Source organism: Puntigrus tetrazona, chromosome 3 (assembly GCF_018831695.1).
Source record: "Puntigrus tetrazona isolate hp1 chromosome 3, ASM1883169v1, whole genome shotgun sequence".
Lineage (NCBI taxonomy): Eukaryota > Metazoa > Chordata > Actinopteri > Cypriniformes > Cyprinidae > Puntigrus > Puntigrus tetrazona.
Window position 1 is genome coordinate 20062959 of NC_056701.1, and position 20225 is coordinate 20083183.

The 20225-nt window shown below is 38.5% G+C and overlaps 3 protein-coding genes across 3 annotated transcripts; all 3 read left to right on the forward strand.

Annotated features, from left to right (window-relative positions):
- The first annotated feature begins 1311 nt into the window (after window positions 1-1311).
- On the forward strand, window positions 1312-6295 carry LOC122341338 (epidermal growth factor receptor kinase substrate 8-like protein 1). The gene is given in 17 exon segments (XM_043234689.1): window positions 1312-1319; window positions 1524-1581; window positions 2055-2140; window positions 2142-2203; window positions 2281-2369; window positions 2514-2588; window positions 2793-2925; window positions 2928-2940; window positions 3330-3474; window positions 3556-3599; window positions 3667-3775; window positions 3894-4031; window positions 4116-4245; window positions 4908-5073; window positions 5158-5200; window positions 5203-5292; window positions 5980-6295. Coding segments are annotated over 17 exon segments (1476 nt in total). The 3' UTR covers window positions 6067-6295.
- Window positions 6296-8985: 2690 nt separating this feature from the next.
- On the forward strand, window positions 8986-14043 carry LOC122341339 (myosin phosphatase Rho-interacting protein-like; the record flags this gene model as incomplete). Its single annotated transcript, XM_043234690.1, has 9 exons — window positions 8986-8991; window positions 10095-10518; window positions 11284-11383; window positions 12224-12437; window positions 12623-12679; window positions 12764-12832; window positions 12928-13017; window positions 13096-13205; window positions 13815-14043. Coding segments are annotated over exons 1-9 (1299 nt in total), but the record flags the coding sequence as incomplete, so codon positions are not given.
- On the forward strand, window positions 14044-19087 carry LOC122341340 (centrosome-associated protein CEP250-like). The gene is made up of 13 exons (XM_043234691.1): window positions 14044-14318; window positions 14424-15502; window positions 15561-15886; window positions 15974-16363; window positions 16524-16819; window positions 16907-17054; window positions 17452-17557; window positions 17656-17815; window positions 17898-18005; window positions 18269-18355; window positions 18612-18717; window positions 18815-18888; window positions 18978-19087. Exons 1-13 carry the CDS (start codon window positions 14154-14156, stop codon window positions 19047-19049), a joined length of 3117 nt encoding a protein of 1038 aa, XP_043090626.1. The 5' UTR covers window positions 14044-14153; the 3' UTR covers window positions 19050-19087.
- Window positions 19088-20225: the final 1138 nt, after the last annotated feature.

Consider the following 20225-nt stretch of genomic DNA (forward strand, 5'->3'; position numbering starts at 1 on the left):
TGACATGTTCATGCTATTTTGTATAGACAGTAAGATGTACTGGCTTCAACTGAAGCATACAGTGCTCTACGGATCATCTCAAATCATGCTGAGGAACACGATCGCTCAATTTTGTACGAACCTTTTTTTTTTTTTTTGCAGTCTATTGTCTGTGTTATTTCTTTTATTTATTTCCAACCATTAGTGCATTTTTGTAAACTGCTTGTCATACAAGGCTGTGGGGATACCAAGACATCGTTTTATTTATTTATTTATTATTCATGGAATTTATTTTTTATAGCTGAAAAATACATACAAAAATGTTTTTAAGAAGGGAATGTAAATGATGAATTGTACATTTTAATGACTGTAATTATTGTTTTTTTAATTTTAACATTAATAAATGTTAAAGAGATATTCAGAGACTGAATATGTGATCCTAAAGATCTGACAGACGCTTATTGGTTTCTGCTAGTCAGAGGCCAAAGCTGTGACTGAGCTAATGTGCAGTAATGTATTGGTTATGCATGGAATGTCAACCTTCTTTATCCCAGAGTCTTAAACAACGACGGAGTGAAACTCTCAAGCAATCCTGCCAAGACCAGATTTACAAAAAGCCATTCATTGAGTTTGTTTGGCAAAAAGAAAAATCTGAACAGGCGTGTCTTAATTATAGGGAGTTGTGGCAGCCCAAGTCCTAAAGCTTGTTTTATTAAACCATTAAACCATATAAAGAGATTCTCTCAGGCTGCTTGGCATAGTCGTCTCGCCTTTTTTTGTCTGCCTGCCAGCTCAGTTGAATGAAATTCTGTCTTCAGTTTCTAATGTTTTCTCCCTAATAGTCCACTACCCAATAATGCTCAATGATAATCGCGTTGTGGTAGCATAATACTGTTTAACTGAAAGTAGAGTCCCACGTAGAGTGGTGACCAAGCAACTGCAGATGTAATTGAAGTAGATATTGAATTTGTTCTCTTAAAGGCATTTAAATGGTTTTGTTGTAATTGTGACTCATCGGTGTACCAGGCTTGACATTGACTGTGTGTGTGCAGGTGACCAGGTAAACCTGTCCATCTGATGAATTTTTATGAATGTTTTTTGTCTCTTCCTTTTTCATCATTTCACTCTGTAAGATGGCTGCTCCCCCAGTTATCCCCAGGAGACAGTCTAAGTCTACAAAAGACACAACTGCTAACTTCGCATCCCATAGGTATAAATGCATGTGTGTATTGTATGTGTTTATTTTCTGTTTGTCTGTTTAATGAAATTGATACGTAATGGCAGCACATGTTTTTGACTATTTATGTAAATCCACACAAACATACGCACACAATGTATTGGTATTGGTGGTTTACGGGGATTCTCTATAGGCGTAATGTTTTGGGGGTTTTTTACTGTACAAACTGATAAAACAAATGAAATTTAGTACGTTTTTTTAAGCCTTTAGGCAGTGTCCTCATAAACCCCTGTACTTTGTAATTATATATGTGTATATAATTATATATAAATAGAATATTTCATTGCTTTATATTTGCTTATCTTAGTAAATGGAGAGACAGAGTGAAAACAGATTCACATCTGATGCATGCACAGAGAGAAGTTGTAAGTATAACTGTTTAGAAACTGCTTCTTGTATAGAATGCAGACGTGAAAAATTATAACTCAGTTTTGTAATGGCGGAGACCTGGGCTAGTTGTCACACTTGTGAATATTTCTGAAGGTTATTTATTTTTTGTTATAAAAGATATTAAAATTAGGTGCTTAGACCTAATTTTTAAAATATTTTGTAGTTATTTTGAACATTACTGTTCAGAAAAGTTCACATTCACCTTTGCAAGTTGTCACTTTAAAACCTGCCATACCGTAAACATATACTATACAATAATCAGCAAAACAACAAATATAAAAAGATAAAGCAATTCATAAAAATGTAAAAAAATTATTGTTAAAAATATGAAACTATTGTTTTATAATTAAGTGAAAAGATTAATGAAAGTGCCACTGCGTAGCACTGCATTTTTGTAACTGGACTTATTGCTTAAAAGCTTACTTTTTTTTATATCCCACTCTTGTAGGAGTTGGTGAATCACTGTTTTGCTGATGTGGAGCATTTTATGGCCCGTCTGCAGGAGACAGCAGAAGCTAAGAACATTGTAGAGCAACAGATCATTAAAAACAGCAAAGAAGGATGATAAGAAAAGCAAGAAGAAGAAAAAACAGTTTGGTGAGAGAGATGCCCCTGATGACCTCCACAAATCACAAGGCTACATAATCATAAATCTTAAACATCTATGTTTGTAGACGGCCCTCTCATACGAACGGTGATCCCACCATCAGAACAAGAGTTTGTGGATGTTCTTCAGAAGATTAAATATTCTTTCTGTCTACTGGTAAGGTGACAAATTCAACAAATCTTTCTAAATCTTGCATTTTATTCTCTTTTTTATCTTTTATCTATTTCAGTTTTGTTTGGTAGTAGAGCAGAAATGAATAACGAGAACTATGCTTCACCAATGTGTATGTCTGTGTAATAGGATCGCCTGAAGACGAAAATCTCAGAACCAACCTCAGAACAACTCTTACACCATGTATTCATCCCATTGCAACTGGTAAGAGTATTACAAACCAAACACAGCAGACATATAGAGAAAAGCACCAATTCAAAATCTGTTAGAATATTAGAACATAGAACTGGCAACCTAGGCATAACTTTGTCTAACTTTAATTTAGAAGAGAAACAGAGGCTACCGTGAGAGTAAGGAAAGAATTTGTAGTCGCCATATGGTGTGTATGTTTCGTTGTATGTTCACCAGATGGTAAAGACCACAGGTGGTCCTGAGTTGGCAGCAACAGTGTCCAGCCCCGCTATGACCAGTGGAGCAATCTCCCTACTACAGAAGAACCTTAATGAGCATGAGAAACCACTGTGGAAGTCACTCAGCCCAAACTGACCATGCCATAGTCAGTAACAAAACTGTAGATTTTAAATTTGAGTGCAAAATATAGTATTAGAATAAATGACTTTGAGTTTGAACCTCACTTATAAATTAATAGTTCACCCAAAAATGCACATTCTGTCATTATTTACTTATATATACTTATTATAAACTTTCTTTCTTTTCTTTGCAAAATACAAGAAGATAACAAGTTGCTCTTTTTATGCTAGAGCAAAACAGGCACTATTTTTTAAATCAGCACCCCAAAATGAATAAAATGCAAGTATTGGATTTAACTCAGCAAATATGACGCAGGGTGGTGTAGTATTATATTTCATGGAAAAGGAGTATTTTGCAAAGGTAAGGCTTTAACTAATAAAGATCGGTAAGTTGACTCCATTGTGTGTTTATCAGCTCTCAACTTAGCGAGACAGTGCCTCAATACACACCTGTCTTTCTGGATGGCTGGCAGCCAATGGCCACAGATCCTCACGGACAGCCCTTCGAGGACCCCATAGAGTCCCAGCACAGACATGAAGCCCTCATGCAGACTCAACAGGTATAAAACCTATCAAAACACTGATATAAACACAGCCACAATACAAACGCACCTTCAGTTCCTTCCCTTCTGCTTCCACAGGTCATTGATCAGGCGCGTCTAGCTGTATACCAGGAACACGACGGGTTAGTATTGACCAGTCAGCTGTGTGTCTTTGTGATGCCACTTTGCTTCATTGTGATTTTGGTTCAGGATGGAAGACTCCCTGCCTCCTCACGAAGAAAGGCTGTACCGTTGCAGTTATGACTTTGTGGCGAGAAACAGTAGTGAACTCTCAGTATTACATGGAGAAACCCTGGAGGTATCTTGCAAAGGCACACGCTCAGCCGATCCTTCCCTGAAAATGCTATTTTGCCATAATAGGAATCAATTATATAATACCAATTGACAAACACTTTGTCATTTCCTTTTTGTCTTAGGTGTTAGAGTCATCAAAGAGATGGTGGAAATGTAAGAATGAATACGACCAAATTGGTTTCGTTCCACATAATATTCTCGAGCCAATCAATCACGCAGAAGTCGACTCTTCCAACGTAGTAATGCGCAACCAGTCTATGGTAAAGGCATCATGCACTCAGATGTGTAATCAGCAACAAACCCGCATGCTAATTCACAAACTAATTCCTATCATATTTTCATAGAAAGCTCCTATTCCTCCCCCGGGAGGAGGCAGAGCCTCGTGTGTTCTGCCCAATTCCACAGGCAAAAATGCTTTCCACCCTGATCCACGCCCCCACAGTATGCCACCAATTGGAGACGACGGAGATAAAGGTATTGTTTTTTTTACAACGTTATTGGTACATTAGTCACTTCTAACTATTTAATAAATGCCTTTTATTCAAAGTATGATTCCAAAGACAATGCTTCTGGAGTAAAAGTCAAAGGCTAAGTTTATGGAGGATGGTAACGTCATTATTAGTGTTGTATGCAGTCAAATACACGGCTTACTGTCCTTCTGGAAGTGACTTTGTGTTTTATTCATAAACATATGACAGATTTTTTTTGATGTGGAATACTTGCTTTTGATTGGTCTGTCAAGGTTTGCAAGGTTTACCAAACTGTATGTTTGATGCAATATCCCATATTATAACACTATGCTAGTTTAATGCATTCTGTGGATTATTTTTTTCTTCACTATTATAAACTATATTCTAAACTTTTTTTAATTATTCTTCATTATTTTGGCTTTATTTATTTAATTGAATAGTTTTATTAATATTTTAATTTAGCTTAATTTTTTTCTATTTTTATTCAATGAAATTTGCTATTGAGTTTTTGCCATTTTATCAGTTTCATATATAGCTTTAACTATTTTTTCATGTGTGATCCAGGGTCACATATATTATATCAGAGATATCATATATTGTAAATGTTAACATTTAAAATGCATATTTTATGTGATTTCTTACTGTAATATTTATATGTGTTAACAGTATTTTTGATGAATGATGAGCTCTTGCAACGACTGGCCAATGGTAAATCAGCATCGATACGCCCAGTGGTAATTAACAAAGCAAATGAGACCACCGCCCCGCTGGACTATCACTCCCCTCCAGCTGAGGTTCAGGGGTGGCTCAGTGCCAAAGGCTTCCATGATTAGTGAGTAAAATACACACATCCCAGTCTGGAGCTGAAACTGACGTAAGACCTCTGCTCATGTTGTAATCTCTATCTGTTTCTCAGCACTGTACAGAGTCTCGGTGTCCTAACGGGAGCCCAGCTCTTCTCTCTCTGAATAAGGATGAGCTGCGTGCCGTTTGTCCAGAAGAGGGAACCAGAGTCTACAGTCAGATCATGGTGCAGAAAGCACTGCTGGAGGTAAATCACACTCTCAGACACATTCTCGCAAAATACCTCTCATGCCTTCTCTTTTTCCCCTCCGGCAGTTTCAGTTGTCAGACCTTAGTTAATAGAAAAGGGCTCCTCTTTCAGTCAACTTCGACTGGGGAATGTAACTGTGGACATTTATCGAAAAAAAGTTCTCTCTGTCTTTAATTTTAGGTTTAAAAGAATATTGAAAGAAAATCTCTCCCTCTCTCTCTCTCTCTCTCTGTCTCTCTCTCTCTCTCTCTCTATATATATATATATATACATATATACTGTATATATATATATATATATATATATATATATATATATATATATATATATATATTATTATGTGTGTGTTTTTATATATACATAATATACACAGTACATGGACATTACATATATATGTGAACAAAATTAATTCCATTTATATATAATATAGACATTTTATTATATATATATATATATATATATATATATATATATATATATATATATATACACACACACACACACACATTATGAAGAACTTTAAGCAAAGCATTTTTAAATGCTGCATCAATGTGTCAAAACAGTATAAAAGTCATTTGTCAGAACACTTCGTTGACATATATTTGAACAACACAGGCGATTGGGATATTAGCAGAAATAAATGATCACTGACTTCTTGTCTGTTTTCTTATTGCTCTGTTTCAGGATAAGAGGAAGGCCACTGAGTTGGAGGCCATAATGAAGAAACAGAAGATGAAAGTTGATCTGAAAGCAGAGGGTGGAGAATTTTAACGGATATCACTTTCACTCACACATTCAGACAAGCATTTATGCTAAAGCTTTAACAGACAGGTGTGGCATGAATTAAGATCTATTTAACCATAATATTTGCTTGTTTTATGTCATTGCTAATAAATATGGATCATTACCACTCATCATTTGGAAATCAAACCTGTATATTCCTTTATGTATTCTATTTTAACTATAAATAAAATAAAATAAAATACTGCTTGTATTTATATTTTAATGGTATTGGGTTTTTTTTCTTAAATGTACCTCATAATGCAACTGTACACAACCTTTCTTTTGTTAGTTTGATGAACTGAAAGTGCTTTTGTCATCTTTTAATTTATTGCCTGATTATACTATTTCAAGGCATTTTCAAAAATGTTATCTGGACATGGACTTTCATCTTTGATGAAAGAATGTAGTGAGGTCATATGACAGCATACCACACTGTTAAAAAAAACATAAAAGTAAAATAACATGTATTTCTACGGGGTTTAAAACTTTTAAATACCGAAAACCGATAAATTGCGAGTTTTTACGATTCTGTTTTTACAAAAACAATTAAGGGTCCCTGAGCGAATCTGAATAAATCTTTCTGGTGAACGGATTCAAAAGAATCGAATCATTGGTATGAATCAACTCCCTATCGAGAAAGCACTAGTTAGCGGAACGGCTAGACTACGCCATTGAGAACCACGCTCGTTCAGGGCTTTGTTTCGACGTTTCTTTTCAGAAGAGCTGAACTCTCCGTAATATGTTAATATCGCGTTTAGATCCTTGTATCAGGCAGGTTTCCGTCTGACTCCACAAATCTCTAACAATAAGTGAAAGGACTGAAGGGACAGGAAGATATGAACGGCACGGACACCGTCGATAAATGAAGACATCGAGAAGCCACCTTACCGTTTTTTAAATAAATTAAACCACATTTATTCACTTGAAAATTAATTACTTAGCCATTTTACTTTACAAAAGTAAATGTTGACACATTCACCATTCACCCCAAAACGATGTTTTCTGCGTGAGAATCGGTGTCATCGTTTTCAGGCCAACATCTTCAATAAAAGTAAATGTCAAAACTGCTTCAAACCCGTGGATTCACACATACTCAGCGAAGCAGATCTGATTCAGGTAAGGATATAATTTCTTAACTTTTAACTTTTTTTTTTAAAGCCTTTTACTTTATTTATTTAGTAGATATCTTTCTCTGCCGCAGACTAAGCCTGTCCAGGTGGGCTGGCTGCTCCTGGCCCCAGAGGACGCTGACTTCAGCAGTTGTGTCCCCAGAAAGCGGGTGATGACCCTGGCATTTCAGAGATTGTTTCCATCAGATACAGGCCGCTGATATGTAACTATGTTTTAACTGTAGCCTTGATCTTTCTTTGCCATCTCTGTTATAGAAATGGCAGAGGAGATATTTTGTGCTTTACGAGCATGGGCTTCTGAGATACTCTGGATAAGATGGTGAGCTTTTACCTGTTCTTCATGCAATATTTCCTAACCTTTTTGTCTTGTGTACCTAACAATCCCAAACTTAAGAATCCCCATTATTGACACTGGATCTAAAATGTGTTTATTTTGACTATTTTCAAACTGACTTCCACTTAGCATTATCATTCATGGAGTGTTTTGAAGACTAACTTCCAAGTTGGCCTACAATAATCTACTACTTCACCTTGGTGTCATTGACAAAACCTAATAAGATTTTCCATTGACTATAGGATTCTCCATCAAAAATGTATGATTATTAAAATTTAATCCTCTCTGTGCAATGACATAGCAACTGTTTTCCTCTAGCCAAGTACATTGCCCCAAGGAAGTGTAAACATGTCCCAATGCTGTGAGGTTCTTGATGCTTCATCGCAAACTGGCTTCCAGAACTGCCTGAGGTTGTGCTTCACTGACAGAGACTACTACATCCGAACAGAGAGCACAGATGGCTTCAGCATCAGTAGGTAATGCACTCACTGACCTGTGGTGGGAACTTGGCCACGCTACACCTACTTTGGCACTAGACGTTTGTTTGTTTGTTTTTTCATCCTAATCGATATGCGTTATAGTATACCATAATTGTGAAGTAATGGAACAGAAGAGGTCAAGTTGATTGAAGATCCAAAGTCTGAGCTCTGTTCACAAGTTCAGCTAAAATCTTCTCTTTCTCTCGGTCTTCAGTGTCATCCCTCTGTTTCTGCTTAAGTGTTATAAGTCACTAAATCTCAGCAAGGTTGATCTAATCCCTTAAGAGTGTAATAAAAGGTGTCAAGGAGTCTTGGATTAGTGTGTGTGTGTGAGTGTTTCTGTCGCTGTCTGTGTTGGAGAACACCAGCTTGGATCTTTTCTTTTGGGATTGTTCAGGGTTGTTATTTTATTGCTTGTAATATTCTGTTTCCTTGCAACTAGAGGTTTTTAGTCTTGAAGCGTGATGTCCAGAAAGCAGAAGTAAGAGAAATCCAAGCTTGTTTGAGTTTGCATATGCCTGCAATTTCCAGCCTGGGCCGTTTTTGGGGTCTGCCGTGTGTTTGAATTTTAAGGTTGTTTGTTTCATTTTTAGGTGGCAGGAAAATCTGATTGTTTACCCTAAGGCTGCGAAATCAAATCAGAAGAAGAAGGGAAGGATCCAGCCCACCCACATAAGTGAGTCTTATTCATATTTAATGCTGTTTCATACAGTCTTGTTCTGTGACAGACAATTCCAGTATCCCATCTAATATCTCTGCAGCATTTCCTTTAGCAAAATATGAATAAATAGAATATTTAATGTAGTATATTAAGTATAAGTATATTTATTTCATATACGGTATAATTCAAGTCTTTTATCATATTTACTAAATCACTATATCACTTAAGACTTACTGATTTGTAATTGTAACTTGTGTACAATGAATATTTAATATTAAGCCTAAAATGTGTTTTATTGTCACTATGAATGTCAGGCTTGTCTGATCTTTGTATAATAATAGTCTTTAAATGCAAGATTACCTAAAGTATATTTGCAATAGTTCCACTTAGCTTCAGCATTATTAAATATACTTGAGTATATTTTTAGCTACTACACAACTAACGTGCATGAAGTATATAATTAATTGTTCCAATATAGTAACTTAAAGTTTAGCAGCTTAGTATACCAAAATTACAAGAGCAGGGTGTTTTTGAACGCATGAATACACACATGCTAAATACTTTTTAGCATATTTTTCTCCATGGACTCCTCTGGATTTTTTCCTCTGCGTTTTATAGCAGAATTATATTTTAGCACAGTTCTAGAATCAAAAGATTTGTCTAATCTCCAGGTTGCACATTTTTTGCTCTTCTGCTTTGTCAGTATTTCATTTGTGATCAGCAAGTTTTAAATGCACTAAACGCATAGCAGGATTTATATGTTTCAGCGTTAAATGGATTAGATGTCCAGATCTATAGATCACAATATTGCAGAGCATTATATTACCATCTTGTTAAAAAATAGTAGACTTAAATAAGCGTAGAAGGCTAGAAAGAATAATGCTCTTAGAGTACTGCTCCTTTAAATGTGCTCCTCCTCCACCTATTCTTTACTTTAATTACATTTCTAAGTGCTGTGCCCATCTTTCTGTCCGGTTGATTTACTAATCCCTCCCTTCTGCATATTCTTTCTGCTGACAACAGAGCAAATTGATCTAGTGTGTGAAAGTGCCATTGCACTGTGCTGCAACAATTAACATCATGTACATGAAATGCTGTGTTCCTGTATTTTGTGTGTTTGTTTTTGTTTTTGTGTATTTTGAGCGTTGGTCAGATAGGAGTTTAATAGAATTAACTTAAGCGATCTGGACAGGATTATGGAGCATTCCCCAGGGGGAGGGTGAAGAGTTTGCGAGTGGGAGCAGAGTGCAAAAGACATGCGTGCTTGTTTGTCAGGCAGGTTGTATATAGAAAGAGAGGCTTTTCCTATACCACCACGTGCCAATTGGATTTCGTTGGCCGAGCGCTTGTGTGCAGCCTGTCAATCTCTGATTTACTCACCTATATTCTCGGCCTCTCTCTTTCTCTCTTAGCAGACAACAGAAAACCAAACCTCCAGCAACAGCAGCAGCGGTAGCGGTGGCCCTGCTAAAAGAAGCAGCACTTCTGGAAATAGTTCCACCAGCGTTGTTAAAAGACAAGGCAGCATCGGTTCTAGTAGTTACAGCAGCGCCAAAGTGTCTGTCAGCGACAATGCTGGCACTAGTACCAGCGGTGCCACTAAAGGCAGAAGTGTCACCAATAGTATTAAAGGGGCCACCAAAAATGACAGAAGAGGTAGCGTGGTGAACCCGGTGGAGGAGGTCTTGATGCTGTCCTCAGGGAAGAAGCTGGAGGAGGAGCCACTCGGTGGTGAAGTCGGGGTTCCTTCCAGCAATGCTTCATCACTCGATATCAAGCTTGAGTCCTCTCCCTCTTCATCGCTCAGTCAGTCCTCGGGCTGCTCTGACACAGACGGTATGACCTCAGACTGGCCTTTGTGTGTGGACTTGTGACTTGAACTGGATGAATTTGTTTATGGTTGTAGTAGTTACTGATTTGTCAGCTTAGGAAATAAAGGTAGGTAGCAGGCTAAGAATATTGATAATTCTTCTAGTAAAGAATTCTGAATAGTTTGCATGAAAAAGTCAATTCGGTCATCATTCTCAACCTGTGAAGCATGTGATCAGTGATATTTTGAACAGAACTGTGTCAATTAGCTTTACAAAATCAGCTCAAATTATTATTTTATAAATTTGACATCTGATGACTTCTGTTTGAAGGGCAACAAGGGAAGATTTCAATCTGTTTCTCATCCAAAGCTTAATTCATGCAGATCTTTATGTGGCTTTTATAATACTTTTATGTTATTTATAAAACCTTATTTATTTACTAGAGGTTTCATAGACCTTAGACAGAGTAACGGAATATAAAAATTTGGGCGATAATGAAAATTAAATTAAGAGAGATAAGGTGTAGTTGTTAAATGCTCAATTTTTCGAAATGGATTTTCTAAACAATTTTGAATGTTGTGTAATTAAAAAATTCAGTATGGCATATGCTATTCCATGGAAGAAAGTCATAAGAGGTAAAGAGTAAATGATGACAGAACTTAATTTGTGTGTGAAATTTGTGATATTCGGCACATTGCACTTTTTACTAGGTACGACAAATATATATTACGGTTTAAGTCACCCCCACCCCAGGTTCAGCCCATTACTTTGATTTTATTTGCTCTTTCAGGTACTAAGAATCGATTGGGCACTGAAAGCGGCTATTCATCTCTGGAGAAGACAAGTTCAAGTCCAAGAGTTGTGGATGCAGAGACACACACTGATACCAGGTGTGACTGTGATTCTGTTTCTTCACCTGCTTCACATCTGTGTATGTTTCCTACCTCAGTGTCTCCTAGCCCCTCCCCCCTTCCTCCACCAACCAATCACAATTCACAGGGGGCATGTAGGGATGGTGCTACAGATAGAGGTTTCTCCTGGGAGAGAAGTTTGGAGCCCAATGGGAAGAGGCAATCACACACATCCATAACAAACACAATCAATCATGAATCTCCCAGCACAAGAAGAAAAGTGCACGGCTGTTTGGAAATCGGTACAGGTAAGAAAGGTTCATTGTGCTCTGATTCGCTCATTACATTGGTTTTTGTGTGTTATGTTTGTGGCTCCCTCTAGTGTTCATTATGGTTTTGCCATTTTTTCAAAAGCATGTCAAAAGCACTCTTCTCTGCTTTTCTTTCAGGAGACTTCATCCCATCTCCATCAGTCAAATCAAACTCGGCTGCTTGCATTCCCATTTCCCATTTTTTCATCCAAATATATTTGTGTTATGTTTGTTAAAGTTATAATGTTATATAATGCTTAGCAGCACTGCATTGATGTACCTCAAACCAATTTCTGCAGTTTGTTCAAACAGTTTGTAGATTGACAGTTTTAGGTGTTTTGTGTATTTTCTGTATATGTGTCAACATTGATGAAACCAGTATAATGTGTGCGTGCTGAATTCCAAATGGCTTGTATTGCTTATTAACCTCTGTGTCTGTCTTAGAATTTCCTCTCTCTGTTTACCATGTTTACATTCAGAACTTTTTTTTAGATTCTATAGAGCTCAAAGTTAAATATAAAACTGTCTTATATATTTGCATACTTGTATATTTGCATACTTCTAGCAGACCTCAGGAAGCTGTTCAACAAGAGGGTTCATTTCTAGATGCCAAGGTTTCCCCCTCAACCCCTACATCCTCTACTGAACAAAAAGACCATAAGACAACTGTTACTTCTCAGGCTTCCTTCACTAATGATATTCCTGATCACTCACAACATTTGATATCATGTAGTCTCCGCTCAAAATCGCTGGAGCGCAGACCGCTTGACTCCACGGCCACAGTAAGTGCAGTATATCCAATACAAATAAGAATGATTTTAATGTGTATCTTTATGGCTGTAAATTGATTTATACATTTTAAATCCAATAAATTATTAGATGTTGCAACAAATTTATCAAATTAATCATAGTTGTCACTTGATCATTAGTATCACATATGTCATTGTTAATGTTCTTTTCCTTTCAGCCTGACCTCCTTAATTTCAAAAAGGGATGGATGTCTAGACTGGGAGAGGATGGAAAGGTGATTTTGAGATTGGAGTGCATGGTCTGTCTACTTGTTCATGATTCTTTCTGTGTGAAGTGGTCTGATGTTCTCTGTCTCTAGTGGCGGAAACACTGGTTTGTTCTTACAGACCAGACTTTGAGATTCTATCGTGACTCTGCAGCAGAAGAGGTAAAGTGATTCGTGATATTCGCCCTATAAAGAATCATCATAAAAATTGATTTGCCATTTTCAGTTAAGAGGTCTTTCTGTGTTTTGTGTTTTAGGCAGCTGATGTGGATGGTGAGATCAACTTGTCTACTTGCTACGATGTTACAGATTTCCCTGTGCAAAGGAACTATGGCTTTCAGATTCATGTGAGTCTATATTGGAAAAATTCTAAGCTTATGTATTTGTCTGTTGCATTACCTTTATTCATCACTCTTTTTGTACAGACAAAGGATGGAGTGTTCACCCTTTGTGCAATGACTTATGGGATACAGCGCAACTGGGTCCAGGCAGTAATGAAAAACATTCGTCCCGCCATTGCCCCAGATGTCACGTGGTACAAGATCAAAACTAGCTGCCATTCCCAGAAATATTTAACCACTACACATACATTGATATTAAAGTGTAAAGGCTCGTTCACACCCAGTACAATAACTATAAATGCAACGATAAGTAATTCTAAAAATCGTTTCAATATTAAAGAATAGAGTCCACACCACAGCTATAATGGCACAGAAAAACGATATCGCTGGAATCACTTTCAGAACAATTTTATTCCAGCTGATGAATGATACAAACATTTGATACTCAATCAGAATCTGTTCCTGATCCTCCTGATGTAAGGAGACTTATAAATTACTGCAGTAGACGAGTGTGCGCTTCGAATAAACAGACGATAAAGTTTGTGTGGACACTAATATTGTTATCTTTATAGTTATCGTTGTTGTTGTGAACGGTGCTTAATACAGTTATTGCTGTAATTTTCTCTGTTAGTGGGTTGATTCTTCTGCTTTTTTATCTTTCTCTTTGCTATACAAGGAAAAATCCTGTTATAAAACCCAGGTTTGAATGTGTTTTCATGACAAGAGTTTTTTGTTTTTTTATGTAAACACAACTACAGTCTCAGAGATAACTTAATCATAACCACTTCTTTTCTTTCCCTTAGTTCAATTCCTCAGAAGGTGCCAATGACTAGTACACATGCTCGTACAAGCTCCTGCCAATGCAAAACAGTTTCACAGGAGTCCGAGCAAAGGAGTCGCATCCGTGAGCGCCGTAGAGAGGGGCGCTACAAAACCTTTGATTGGGCAGAATTGAGTTGTAAACATCACAAGGAGGAGTTGTCAAATGATCCATCTGGAAGGCAGTGGAACCATAACGGCGGCGCTCACTGCCTCCTGCACCTGCATCATCCCCTGAAGAGCAGATCTCACGTTCAGCCCCTGAGGCAACGAATGAGTATCTTCAGAAAAAAAGAGTCTCACAGAGGCAAAGCCTAAACATCATGTCAGCTGATATACCATCAAACTTATCACTTATTGCAATGCCCAGTCGCACCTCCCCAGAATCAATCAGCCCAGACAGCTTAGAGGTTGATGCAGGAACCATATATGTGCCCTGTGATGGTCATGGTGAACTACTGGAAGCTAAACCCAAACAAGAAAACCAGGTAGCATAACAAGCAAATATGGTTGTGGTGTTCCAATCTATATTACTTTCACTGTTTACATATAATTTGTCATTGTAGTAAACAAAGTCTCGTAATTCATTACAGGTTGATCGCTCCACATCTCCATTGCCAGTCTCCTTCTCTTCAACTTCAGCGCAGACTGAATGGCAGTGGGATGTGGAGCTTCAGAGCCTGCGTAGAGAACTGAAGGCTGAGCACGAGAGGAATCAGACTGAAGAAAAGGAGTTAAGACTCAGTGAGGCCAGACTCCAAGCTGAGCTTAGTGACAGCAAGGAATGTCTTCAGAGGACAGAGTTAAAGATTCAAGATGCAGAAACTCTTCTGAAGGAGCGTGAGGAGGTGCTGGAGAGTCTGCGTGGGCAGTTGGAAGAGGTAACGGGTCGCCTTAAAGCAACCGAAGAGGCACAAGCCTTGAAAGAGGTCAGGCTACAGAGGCACCTGCGCCTCCTTCAAGAGAGCCAGGAACGAGAAAGGAGGAGCTTCAGTGACAGCCTCGACCAATCAGAACAGCGTTCGAAGGAACTAGAGGAGCGTCTCAGGCAGAAAGAGGCTGAACTGCAGAAAAGGCCAACAGGGGACATTACTGATGAACTTCTGCGAAGGTGCCAGGAGCTACAAAACCAGCTGGAAGAGTCAGACAGTGAGGTTTGTCGTCTGCAGGCACGCCTCCAAACTGAAGAGACTCTTTATTATGATATGGAGCATGATTATGAAAGAGCTTGTGAGGAGCTACAGACCCTGCGGGGTGCTCTGCTGGACTGCGAGAGGGTAAGCGAGGAGCGCTTTCAAACCCAGCTGGTGCAACAACAGAAAGAGATAGACAGGAAGGAACAAGAACTACAGGAAGTGCTTCTTAAGATGGCCATCTTGGGCAGTAGTTTAGAGGAGACCGAGCAAAGGCTCAAGCAAGCTCAATCTTCTGAAGCTAATGTTTTCTGTGAGGCATTGATTGAGCCACAACAGTGCAGACAGAAATGGCAGAGTGATTTGGAAATGCAACCCACTACTCAGGTAGACGAGTCCCATAGAGTGATCTCTGTAATCCAGGCGCTAGAGAGCAAGTTGTGTGACACAGAAGAGCGACTTCGGGAGCTTACCATGCATCTTCAGCAGCAGCAGCAGCAACAGCTCAACACTGGACCGCATGGACTCAGTGATTCTTGGTGCTCACAGTTCCCTCCATAATCCGGAGGGTCGGCTCTCTGTGGATTCTCTGCCAAGTTTTACTGAAGCTTTAGACAGAGCCTCAGACAAAGTTAAAGCTCCCCTTTATGATGATGGAAAGCCTGGAAGGCAGAGTTTGGTTGGCGAAAGTTCAGGAAGAAATCAGTCTTTAGAGATGGCCTGCAGTGTTTTGTCACTGGAGGCACTGATTATCCAACGGATTGCCTCTGCACTTGAGCATCCCAGCTCAAATTTGCTTAATAAGTTGTCAGAAGTGCATGTCCAGGTGCTTAGGATGGCTCAAGGAGGAAGTCATAATGGGTCTTTGGATCCTAGTTACTCACAGGTCTTCTTGGACCCTCTTGAGGAAGATCTGGTAGACAGTACGCTAAGTGAAAGTGCAATCCATAGGCTGTGTGTAAGATCGAGACGACATACCTCATACATATTCTCTGTACTCATCCTCACAGGAGCAAAGGGATCTGAGCTTTTTATGTCTTGCCTTGGCCAGAGAGTTCCTCATCTGGAACCAAAATGGAAAACAGTTCAAGCAGGGGACAGACTTGCTGACATTAGTCCGCCAGAGCTTGCACCATACAGTGAACAAATGGACGATGAAATGGCGACCGATCTTCTTCTAGAGGGCTCTGAGGTACAGCTTGCTTGCAGAAAGAGTCTGGTGGCAGAGCTACGTGCTCAGGCCCATTCACTGCAGAATCTCTCAACACAGCTACAGTCCACTGTTAGAGAAACCGATCTTCCTGGTGAACTACCCTCAGCCATCCTGAGGGCTGCAATTTGTCAGGCCACTTTGGCATACATGGCCTGTCGTCTTCGTTCTGCCCTGCAGCAGGAGATGAGTGCCCTCACGCAAAGCAGAGAGAGAGCAGGCTGAGTGTGAGTGTCGTGCCGTGTGTGAGTAGCATGGAGACTCTTTTCCAGGAACAGACAGAGCGCTATGAAGAGAAGCTGCGCGAGGCGTGTTGTTGTGGAAAAGGCAGAGCAGGGCGTGTTTCGCAGAGACTAATGCTCAACTGAGGACGGAAGAAGCCAAAAAATTGCAGTTGGAGTTTGAGGAGAAGCTCCAAGAGCTCCAGAAAATCCATGAAGAGGAGATGAGCCGTCTTCATGAATATTACATTGAAACCTTGTCAAGGCCAAATGCTGCAACTCTCTCAGAACTAGAGGAGAATGAAGAGAAGGTGACTGCTCTGCAAGACCGAATCAGAGAGCTTGAGACTGAGGTGACTTGTTTGAAGACGGATCTTAGTAACCAGGATGTCAAAGCCTTCAAGCTTGACCTGGAAACCATCAAGGTATGCGCAAGCCTTCTTGTTACAGCACAAGGTTAACATGTAATTATACACAAAGATGAAGGTGCGCCTTGTCTTTGTGTGTCTTAAACCACGTATGAGCATGGTTTCAGCATTATGGAAGATAGCCACCAGCGAGTGATTGAGGAGATGCAGAGGCAGCATCAGAAAGAGGTGGAGAGACTGACAGAGGAACGAGAAAGAGTACTGCAGGAGGAGACGAATGCCACCATTGCAGGTGCTTCTCTCAACAAAAGCTCCCATTCACAAGACCATGAAAATACTTTTCACTGTAAACCTTTAAAACGTACACTCATCTTTTGCAATGCAATGAAAATGAATTGGAAACAGTGAGAGTTGTGGTTGAGACATTTTGCTTAGTAACTAATGAGTTCCTTGTAAGAAGTCAAATTGATTTGTAAGTCACGAGGTTCAGAAATTGATGACAGTTTTATTTTTGTACCTTTAAGCACAAATTTGTCCCTACTCTCATGTATTTAACTATGGATAAAAGCATCTGATAAATGTAAATTTGTCCTCTGCATGCTTACACGTACAACTAATGATCTAGCATCTGATTCTTGGTCTTGACAGTTCTGTCTAACTATCTTTTAATGTTATTTGTTGTTTTTCAGCTATTGAGGCTATGAGGAAAGCTCATAAAGAGGAAATGGATAAGACACAGAAAGCCCTGCAAAATGGAGCCAATGTGGACATCCGCCAGCTTCATGCACAATACAAGTGCAAGTGCGTGTGATGTATCTGTCTGCCACAACATCAAAATCTATTTATTGCAGAACTATATATGAACTATATGCCTCTTTGTGCATTATCTGCAGTGAGGAGCTGGAAACTTTGCACAGGGAGCTGGAAGTGTTGTCAGAGCAGTATTCTCAGAAATGCCTGGAAAATACTAATTTGAATCGGACTATAGAAACAGAAAGGGAATCATTGAGTACAACGCAGAGAGAGAACCAGGAGCTTCACATTCACAACCAGGTACATGCACAAGCACACAGAAAATTGTGCACATTCACACAGCCTTTGCTTATCTTGCATATGTATCACCTATTTTTCTAAGGAATTAAATGAGTTTTTGGCATCTGAATTGTCCCTGATGCATTCACGCATGAATGGGGAGGTGAAACATTCACAATCTTCTCAGGAGAAAGACGTGTATCAGCTGGAGGTAAGACTTGACACCCTTTCATATGGCGAAGAGCCCAAATTTGACTTGTACTACTAAAATTAGCAGGGGATGGTTGACTGAACGCAGATTAAAGTTATCTGCACTCTCGGTTGAGCACATTTAATCGGCTTCCACAAAAGAAGCCTTCGTGGGTTTTATTACTACTCAGATGAGATTATGTCAGAGCATATTCCATCAAAGATGCTATAAAGTATACATGTGTAAAAACAGATGTGCTCTGTCTCATTCTTTTGATGCTATAGGTAAATCTCAGAGTAAAGGAATCGGAGATTAAGTGTCTGAAACAGGAGATCAACTCACTTAAACTGGAACTGCAGGCGGGAAATATGGTAAGGCCTTCTTCAGTTAAAAATTAATTAATAATAGTTTTAGTTAGCATTTATATACTCAGGATGAGAATATTGAGTAAATAAGTCAATAAATAGAAAAAAAATGCAATAATCGTTACACTTTTGTTTGTTGTATTGTTTTAATCACAAATGTTAACCATAAAAGATTCCAAAGAATTTACTTCCACTTCAAAGTAAAATTTTAATCACTAGTCTTTCCTATTTCTATATTAAATGTTTTTGTTTTTTTTTTTAGTATTTTAAAGAACTAAACTCTGAGCTGGTTGCTTCAGAAGTCAAAACTCAAAGTGACTTAAATAAACTAAGGATGGCGCCAGCAAGACAACACAGTTTAAAATACGGTAAGCAAATCTACAAGAACAGACATATTCCTGTGAAGGCAAAGGGACTAAGTGCATAAGCATGCACTTATTCACAATTTGTAAATGCCTGTTGCAGATCTGATGAAATCCAGGAGCAACCCAGACTTCCCAAAGGACCATGCTACTCTTACGCAGACCGTCAGATCCAAGGTGGGGTCGTCTGTGCCATTTAAATAAAACAAAATACTGATGTACCCAAAAATGTAAAGCTTTCTCACCATCTCTCATTTTATTCTCAGAGTCTTAAAGATGGACTCACAGTTCAGGAGAGGATGAAGCTTTTTGAATTAACCAGCACGCAAAAGATTTGACTCTGTGTGTGTGCGTCTGTGTGATAGAGAGAGAGAAAAGATAAGCATTTTAAAGTATTACGTGGGTTAAATTATTTAATTGTATATCTTTATAACACAATGAATTCTAACTATACCTTTAGTCACTGGTGTGTGTGTGTGTGACCGAGAGAGAGCGAGCCTATGTCAGTCATTTTAATTGTTTGTTATTGCTTTAGATGGTAGAATTAATTTTTGATATGACGTTGTCTCTCTAAATCTTAAACTGTCTTTGTTTATATTTACATGTTTATGCCCGAATGAGCATCCATTCAATTTGCTTCATCTCTAATTATGAATAAAGTCAAGCTTTTCCAATCTTTACCTTTTTGTTAGTGTACATTTTCAACCCATATGTACAGTTTTGAAATACTGCATACTGGATTAGCAATTATATTGTTATTATTCTCTTGTCAGAAATATACAGAATTCTAATTATAATAATCTTTTTTTGAAGTTATTCCTATAAGATTCCAATCTAGGACCTATGTGTATAAAGGCTTTTGATCTTGTTCATTTTGTTTGCAGCAGCTTGGTTCCTGAGTCAATGTACATAAAAGAAACAATTTAAATAGAATACCAATGAATTCCATTTCAATTTCCAACTATTTTCATATTGGAATCCTTTTTTGATGAGGCAGATTATTTTCCATTTTTAATGTATAAATAGTGTAAAAGACACTCTGTAATTTTACCAAGCTTTTTCTGACTCCTTTTTTTTTTTTTTTTTTTTTTACAGCACATATAAAAGCTAATTTATTTAGTATTTAAAAGTCTTCGCGTTTGCGAACTAAAATGAACTTTTTGTGACTATAAATGTCTCTAGTGCCTTTTTAACCACTAGGTGTCGCGCTTCGTCTGGAGAGCAGTCGGCCCGTCTCGGCACAAAGTTGCCGGTACAAAAAGTCTTCACCTGCTGCTTTTCTGCTTAATGTTAAAAGAGATGCAGCTATTTATTTTTTCTGAAGTTTTATCTTAGATTTTAGGAGTCCTGTTTGAGCCGTGTGTTTAATACGTTTCATTATATGCTGCCGAGTCTGCAAAAGCGTCGAAAGCATTTAGACAAAAACCAATTAACCGATAGCATCTGAACATGAGGGCGCTAGCTCTGTCTCCCCTCATTTAATACGGACCGTATCGTTTCACATCGTTAATGAA

What these genes read in the sequence shown, in the direction of transcription:
- LOC122341340 (XM_043234691.1), top strand. Translation starts at nt 14,154, where the DNA reads ATGTCAGCTGATATACCATCAAACTTATCACTTATTGCAATGCCCAGT. An exon ending in AACCCAAACAAGAAAACCAG is followed by an intron (nt 14,319 to 14,423) that starts GTAGCATAACAA and finishes AATTCATTACAG; the next exon opens with GTTGATCGCTCCACATCTCC. An exon ending in TGAGGAAGATCTGGTAGACA is followed by an intron (nt 15,887 to 15,973) that starts GTACGCTAAGTG and finishes TCATCCTCACAG; the next exon opens with GAGCAAAGGGATCTGAGCTT.